Below are 8,482 nucleotides of genomic sequence, written 5' to 3' on the forward strand. Positions count from 1 at the left end.
GATCGACTCTGAACCATGCCAGATCAGGAAGTCTTCCAGCAGTTCCGGAGAGTGCAACTGCATTTGCAATTGCCCTCGCGAATTACGAACCGCTTCGAAACATATACCGAGGTTGGACGGCAACTTCCCGCAGCAAGGTTGCAATTTACTTTGCCTCAGATTTGATGCTCGCCGAACTCGATAAAGCTCATGAAGCTCATATCGATGGCACATTTAAGGTAACTCAATAACAATATATAGTTGGACCATTGATCCTATAGATACTTTCACAAGTATGTTCATAAAGGAGGCTGCAGTTTGAGCTACGTAAATTCTCGAATTACCTGTGATACAATGCAATGAAAAATATATATGAAGTATTTCACGCCATTTTATATAACCTTTGACCCCGACCATTTTCAATTTTTCTCGTGTTTTTTAAAATAAAATAGGACCCTATAAAAGAAGCATTCACGTCGATTTTTAGATTTTTATCTGTTCTCTGTCAAGAGTTACAATTTTAACAAAAATTAATTAATATATCTACAGACACCATCATATTTTTTTTGTGATTTGAAGAGCACTTTTATTTCGAGTTATAAAAAATGTTTATTACTAATGTCAACGTTCTTTTTGTTTCTGAAGTAAAAAAACACTTTTTTCAAAAGATGTATGCCATTATTATTTTTCTCAAAAGGTTGCCTAAAATATAATGTTTTAAAATTCTGTTATTTAAGACTAGTTTCATCGTAGGCATATTTTTCCTTGTATTTTTTTCAAATCAACGATACTTTCTATTAGAAGGTTTTCATTATTACAAACGCGATTAATGGTTTTAACAAAATAAATGTTTTAAATTCTATCCAAAATATGTTTCTGTATATGTATTTTCAATTAACACGAAAATTGAGTCGAAAAAACCACTTTTGAGTAAAACTTTATTATTTTTAACTAATAATTGTATTCTTTTTGTAAATTAAAGCTTACAAAGGAATGCCTCATGATACCTCATATGTATACTGAAACGTGTTTATTTTTCTTATTTCTTAATTTAATTGATTCGGGACACGATAGAGGGTGTAAATTAGTAGAGACCTTGTTTGAATGTTAGATTCCATGAAATCACAATCGTTTTATTCAGAGTTCATCTACAATGTTGATGGGACAATAAAGAAATTGCAAACAAATTGTGTGTGTGTTGATTCATTTAAAGTGAAGTCTGGGCTGTTCGTGTTTGTTCGTGGTATGTGTGCCATGTTTAGTTTATTGGTATACAATTGATCCGCAGTGCGTCGCGTTGATAGTCGGCTTTGTCGATATCGACGTCTGCTAGTTTGTGTTTCGCCCGCGTGTCTCCAGTGGCGCCCCACTCGCAAGATCTCGTGACAGCTGGTCGGAGTGCGTATTTAACAATATGGCGGCTCTTTATGGTTTCGAATGCATGAATATATGTTCGCGTGTCGAGCTACCAAATTTATAAATTTTGTGATCGCAACTTTTACAATGATGTTTTTGTTCGCGGGTGTCTTTTAAACAATTATATGTAGTGTTTTGTCTCGCTCTCGGTTTGTGTATCGGGATAGTGAGCAGTGATACCTGTGCCAAGTGTCTCCGTGTATATCTCCCGTGTTTACTCCCTTTTGAATTTAATTACTCCTTATTAGTTTGCGTATCCGTTAATCCAGAAACTCTTTCCCTTTAATTTTGTGCGAGCGCTCGGCAGAATTTTCCTTGTTTGTCTCCCGAATCCTCAATTTTCCTTTGAGGTTATGCGACGCTGCTCCATTCCCTACTTTTGAGCCAGGCACGGGACAGCGTCCTTAACTATAGTTGATAATTGTATTTTAATTTTTATTAATTCTTTTTTTGAACTCCCCTGGCAGGTGTCAAGGGACTGCGGATATGTGTGCAAGAGTTCTGGAGCGACAGAGTCACAGCGAGGCTCAAGGTTATGTAAGTATCCCTGCTCACTCCCTATAAAGTAGATTAATTTCTCCTACGAGTTAATCGGACTCAGACGGAGTGCAGGAGCTTCTTCGCTCTGTCTCAGAAGAATCTGACACAGTCGTGCTCATGCGAGAATGGCTCTAATTCACTCTTCGCTGGGTCTAGCCTAGTCAGGAACCCCCGGACTCAGCCTATTCACAGAAGCTTGTCGCTCAGTCTTGGAGAGATCCTTGACTGTCGTGCTTTAGCGTGACAAAGTCTGGGTTTTCCGGCCTGGCTCTTGCCCTGGCGATGAGGGGGATACTACTTGTCAGAGTGACAAGTTGAGAGCTATTGATCAGTTTATCGCTGTTCCTTATATTCCCTTTGATAGCTTGCTCTACTTGTGAGTAAGATTTGTTTAAATTCGCCCTCTTACAACTAGTTTGTTAACTAAATAAATTGTTAATATTATTATTATTAATATTGTTTATTTTGTTCACAGGTTTACTGGTAGATGGCGCCGGTTGAGCCAGTTGGGGCTTCGGCACAGAGTGTGCCGTTACAATACATTACAGTGAGTCAAAAATCAACTTTATTTTTTTGGATCCGACACAGAAAAATGATTTTCTAGGCATAGAAAGTACTCACCAAAAATGAACTCTTAATATTAAGGAGAGATCCTTATTTATTATTTCATCTATAATCGATTATTCAGCTAATCCCCCCCCCCCCCACATATTTTCGTAGAAAATTAAACGCTCTACGAAGAAGGTCTAAAACAAGTTTGTTTTAGAGGGTCGACAGAGCAAAATAGAAACATGTAAGAATTTAGAATTAAACATCTTGCAGGCACTATCTATAGAATCCTGGAGCCTTTCCGACTTTGCATGGATTTTCTCTTATATATATTGTAACGAAACGCTCTTGCCGACCTGGCCTGAACGCCGCCACGCGTCGGTTCGAGCAACCTTAATAATAAGGAGCAGGTATGAAGGAAACGCGGACACCGTTAATTTTGTGAAAATAATAAAATAATCGATTTTATTCAATTTTGATCGATATTTAACAAAAATAAAGAAGATTTAGCACTTTGGCTCGCGGAAAATAAAATTTGTATTTTGATTTTAATATTGTCTTGCTTTGTTTAATCGGATCTGGCGAGAAAAAGACCCGAAAGACCCGAAAACGTTGCAAATTCTCTGTCTGAGATAATTTTTAATTTCTCAATTTTCGGAATTTAATTGTACAAAATTAACAAAGAAACAAAAAAAAATTTGTTTTTATTCTAATTAACGCTTTTGTCTTGTATTTTCGACACGCCTTAACCCTAAAAATTCGCTATAAATGCAAAGTTTAATTTTCCCGATGTCCTGTTACGCTTGTTTTCTCTAAAAAAGAAATATAAATGAATCCAAGAGGATCTCTTCGCTTTTACAATTTTGAATTTCTTTTTACTCGATATAAAATCAATTTTCAACTATCGTTTCTTGGATTATTTTCTAAATGGGTCTAGATCTCCCTACCAGGACCACCTCGGACAATGTTTTTCAAACGTGAATTTAATTTTTGATAATAAGATGAATTTTTAATTCTCCTCAACAATACGAAAGAAATAAAACGTTAAAAGGTAGGATGCAAACCACGGGCTATGGGATAGAAACGTCACCGAATCTCTCCGAGAGTCCGTGCATTTACAGGGTAGAGGTAACCCTCCGTCCACGTGTTATGGGATCGAGACGTCACCGAGTCGATCCGAGAACTCCGTGCAACGGAAAGCCGGAAATTTTTTAGAGGTTAGGTGTGGACCCTGGATTATGGGATCGAGACGTCGCCGAGTCGCTCCGAGAATCCAGGCATCCAAGGAAATAGGCAATTCACCGTCCACGGGCTATGGGATCGAGACGTCACCGAGTCGATCCGAGAGTCCGCGCTACGGGAACCCCAAAAATTTTGAGGATAGGTGTAGTATTGCTGAGGCTGATGTACTGAGAGAGGTCCGAGTTGATTCTTTAGCCAGGGAGAACTGTCTTTCGAATGAGTCGCGCAGCGCTTCTTATACCCCGTTCCCCACCATAAAATTCTCGAGCGCCGAGAATCTCAGTTTTCGACCGGTTCTGCGCATCAACTTGTTACGTCCTCTCCGATTGGCCCGTTGCCATGATTCGCGATCTCCCGTTGGTCGAGCGGGCTAGCATACGATGCGCAGACTACCGCTTTTTATGATTTACAGCTTATTCCGATGTTAAACAATAAAAACTTCAATTTGATCAATTATTACTCAATTTCTTCTTTAATTTGGCATTGTTATTTGTTTTAATATGATTCGTAAAATTATAATCGCTAAAAGTCACGTACGCGTCCTATAGCCCATCAACGCTCTGCCCGCGCATGCGTCGTAGTCGCTTTTTACATTTTTCATTGTGATCAGTTTTTATGTTATTAATTTGACTTGTGATCATTTTTCTTCAATTCGTGTTATTTTTCTGAAAATTTTGATCGTAATTACGTGCTCGGGCGACTTAAAATAATAAAAATCAAAAAGAATTAATTTCCGAAAATATAGCGCGGCGAAGTTCAGAGCGACGCCGGTAGCCCCGCTCGGGCTCATGCCTACCGGCCTAAGATGGCCGCCACCTGTCAACAACGACGAGCGTGGTCGCCGCGATGTTTTGTCCGCCATCTAAAGATCGCGGAGTTTCGTTCGTTTCGACGGGCTCGGGCCGTCGCGCGTGTGTTTCGCTACAATATATTAAATATATTTTATCTACGGAAATTTTGAAATTTCAAAGTGACTCATATCACAGTCACCTTGATTTTTATGGACTGTTAACATTTTTTTGCAGGTGGTACCTAATCGCCCGACAATGATGCAGCTATTAACGATTCACGTTCGGTACGCAGATAGTGTAAGTTCGATAGAAAACAATAATACTTTCAGACCTCGAAAACTCTCTTTCGATGATTGAATTGTCAACTGTTTGATTTGATCTCATTATTTAGGGTTTTGCTGCCGTTCACGTCTTGTGTGAAGAACGCACCATAGAAATGTATACGAACGTGTGGGAAAAAATATTCGAATTGGCTCCGAATCTGCAAGTCAATTTAGAGACGATCATTTCTGATTTTGAGCAGGCTCTGTTAACATCGATTCAGAGATGTTTACCCACAACAAATATACGAGGCTGCTGGTTCCACTTCACCCAGGTAATATGTCAGAGAATGTCATAAGGGTATCTGTAACGTAAGAGTTATCTAATGCGTGAAGTATTGACGATGAAAAATCGGCGATAAAAGTAATGAAGATGCTTTAAAATTTATTTACTGTACATTCCGGTTAATTTACTATTTCAAAGAATTGGAGGAATTAATTAATTTCTTGGTGAATAACCGTGATTTATCTATCATCCACGCTCAACTGCAATGAGGAAAATAGAAAATCATGGCATAGTCGTAACTGGATTACCGTATCCTTAGCTGTATTTATAGTGATGTTTCTGACTTCAGTTCTTGTCCCTTTTTTTGCGTAGGCTGTTTATCGAAAATGGCGGCAGCTCCGACCGGTAATCACGGTCCCCGAGGGAATTTTATGGATGGCGATGAGTCTTCCATTGATTCTCACAGAAAGATTCAATGAAGGACTCAATATAATCGAGCAAGCAGCAAATCAAATTGCGTACGAATATCCGTTTGTAGACCGTTTTGTACGTTATTTGCAGCACCAGTGGGCCCCCCGAGCTCATATTTTGAATGTCGCGGACAGCCCAATCCGCACGAATAATATTGCCGAAAATTATAACCGCCACGTTACTGCACGCTTAGGGGGTCCACATGGCCAAGTGTGGAAATTTTGCGGTATGTTTTGTTGATATGTTATAGTGAAAATATCGTGCACGCTTTTGGGAGGAAAAGGTTAATGATCAATAAAATTTCTAACCACAGATAATCTCCGCAAGTTCATTGAGACGAATGACAAAGATTTAGATAGGAGAAGAAACGGTTTAAATCCCCGGCGACGAGAACGAAACGTTCAACATCTAGAAGATGCACGCATTCTAGCTGCGCAAGAGAAGCTCGCTTCTGGAAGGTTTGTTACGTGCAACGATGTAATGTGTTGTATTTTTTCTCATAGATGTAATGTCTTTTGTCTTTTTCTTATTCATTCCATTAATTCCAGATACAGCATGAATGATTTCATAATGACAGCAGTGGAACACCGACGGCGCGGTTTTATCCGCAATAATAACTAGCATCTAAGATGTAAGAAAATGAACACTAAATTGATATTTTATCGGGTTGATAGCTCCGGTCCTAAACTGATACGATATTTCCAGTGCACGGAGACCCTGATCCGGAACCGGTCAACGAAGATATCGCAGGTGCGTACTGAGAACAATGGCGATCCGGTTTTCAAAACGAATATATAACATGAGAAAAGAGTTATGCTAACTATTTTTATAGGTCAAGTCGAGGTTGAAGTCCCGTTGGAAATATATCAACAGCCCAGAGACGAAGCGGTTCATGATCAGCCACGAGGTGAAGTTATTCAGGAACAACCGAGAGAGGAAGTGATTGAAGAGGAAGAGAGGAGTGAGAGGAATTTAGAGCAACCACACTATGAGGAGCCACCGGTTTACGAAGAGATTGGAATACATGCACGGCAACACGTGGCAGGCCCATCTCACGACGAAACTATAACATTTGCACTTTCATCTTGCCGTGCATGTATGGTAGCTCCTCCAGTGATGGCGTTCATCCCATGCGGGCATCTCGCATTCTGCGAAAGATGCTATGACGCAATGGTACGAATAAATCAGCAAAATGAAATGAGCTTTATTAACATTTTAATTATTAACGTAGAGGAGTACGCTCGGCCCGCACAAACATGCCCGGTTTGCCGTAGCCCCTACACGACTGCATTAAAAATTTATTATTAATAGACAGGAGCATCTTGTCTGGTAGACCTTTGGCCTCGTTAAAGATCATGAGGTCAAAAATAAAAAACGGGGAAAGACAGGTAATAGAACAAAAAATAAGGGATTCCATATATGTTTAAGTATGCGAAGTTTGGTTAAAAAGGGATAATGGAATTATTAAATGACAAATAATCGTTGGCTGTGAGCAACGACTGAATATTTTGCAAATTTGCCCTCATAGGTAATCCGTAAGAAGATGAAAACTAGTCAGTCCCACAGAGTGTGATATGAAAGGGAATAGAATTTAAAAAAAAATAAGAGTCTAAACCAACAAATTTTAATCCCTCATGGCTGTGTTGTTGTCCTTAGTTTGAAATGATATTCATTTTATAAAATGAAATGTTTAATGTCATAATGAATTACAAAAATGTGAGTTGAACAATGTTGACTGAAAAACAAATTAATCTATTTTAACGAAAGCGCCGAAACAGAAGAAGAGCCTTTTATTGTCGAAGGATATGCATGTCATGAAATCACTACCGTGTGAAAAAACCCTTAAACGGATCGAAAAACATTGTTTACATTTACATAATAATTAATAGTTAATTAACATAAGTTTATAGGACAGAAGCAAGAAAGCAACGTTGGACGAGAAAACGAAAAATTGTTATGGACGAAAAGATTCATGACGCGATACGCTAACGGTATTGATGGAAAATGTTCTTGTTATTAAGGGGAAATGTTCGACCTCATAAAAAAATTGTTGACTTTTATACGGAGATATTTACGAACAATGTTATTTATTTGTAAAAAGTTTTCACAAACATCATTGATTAAAAAATGTAGGCAAAAAAACGTGTATGACAATGAACGAGAGAAATGGAGTATATTGGAATGAAAAAATCTCTATATCACTTAGAAAAAAAATATGGGAACGGGGAAAAAATCGCTGAGCGCACCCCGAGGATATGTCAACGGGAAAAGTTGTATTTGATATAAAATAAACGTTCGAACCAAAGATTTATGAAAATCGGTAAACAAGAGAAATCGAATCAAGAGACTCGGTAGAGTCTCGGGACAAGTACATTGACAGCCCTGTCGTCTGCTGGCCCGAGGCTCTCGCCGAGACTATATCAAGAGACTCGGTAGAGTCTCGGGACAAGTACATTGACAGCCTTGTCGTCTGCTGGCCCGAAGCTCTCGCCGAGACTATACTTTCTCTGAATAAAACGATTCGCGGTGGTGGGGGTAAAATTGGCATGTGATTTTCTTTAATTGCGAAGCCTATGAGTTATGTACGACTTTGTAAATTGAACTTTCAGCTAATTGAGAAATTCTCTATCGAATGAGCCCAAAATCAGCATTATTGGTGGCGTAATTGCTGAGAAAAAACTTTGCACGGGCTCAAGATTATGCAAAAGTTACCAACACATTCAAAAATTTATGTGTCTGTATATTATAGTATAACACCATCAAAGGCACTTTGATGCTATCGAGTTTCTGATTGGTTGGATCTGACGACATCCATTTTTAGACGTTGTGATTGGTTGTTGAAATTAGTTGTTGATGATTGGAAATCTGACGTCAACTTCATAACGTAGCACACGACGCAGCACAGCTGGTAACAGCAGTCATAAATTCGATCGATATACATATATATA

At 38.8% G+C, this 8,482-nt stretch overlaps 1 protein-coding gene across 1 annotated transcript; it reads left to right on the forward strand.

Annotated features, from left to right (window-relative positions):
- Nucleotides 1-1,436: 1,436 nt before the first annotated feature.
- On the forward strand, nucleotides 1,437-7,964 carry LOC122407545 (uncharacterized). Its single transcript, XM_043413844.1, has 10 exons — nucleotides 1,437-1,594; nucleotides 1,863-1,932; nucleotides 2,411-2,482; nucleotides 4,752-4,814; nucleotides 4,909-5,112; nucleotides 5,436-5,760; nucleotides 5,848-5,992; nucleotides 6,083-6,165; nucleotides 6,240-6,284; nucleotides 6,367-7,964. The coding sequence occupies exons 3-8, from the start codon at nucleotides 2,423-2,425 to the stop codon at nucleotides 6,153-6,155; spliced, it is 870 nt and encodes a 289-aa protein (XP_043269779.1). The 5' UTR covers nucleotides 1,437-1,594; nucleotides 1,863-1,932; nucleotides 2,411-2,422; the 3' UTR covers nucleotides 6,156-6,165; nucleotides 6,240-6,284; nucleotides 6,367-7,964.
- Nucleotides 7,965-8,482: the final 518 nt, after the last annotated feature.

The sequence above is a fragment of the Venturia canescens genome, chromosome 3 (genome assembly GCF_019457755.1).
Source record: "Venturia canescens isolate UGA chromosome 3, ASM1945775v1, whole genome shotgun sequence".
NCBI classification, from domain to species: domain Eukaryota; kingdom Metazoa; phylum Arthropoda; class Insecta; order Hymenoptera; family Ichneumonidae; genus Venturia; species Venturia canescens.

Excerpts from the sequence above, each read along its gene's own strand:
- LOC122407545 (XM_043413844.1), top strand. The coding sequence starts at position 2,423 with ATGGCGCCGGTTGAGCCAGTTGGGGCTTCGGCACAGAGTGTGCCGTTA. Across the intron at positions 5,113-5,435 it reads GCTGGTTCCACTTCACCCAG|GCTGTTTATCGAAAATGGCG; the intron begins GTAATATGTCAG and ends TTTTTTGCGTAG. Across the intron at positions 5,993-6,082 it reads GAGAAGCTCGCTTCTGGAAG|ATACAGCATGAATGATTTCA; the intron begins GTTTGTTACGTG and ends CATTAATTCCAG.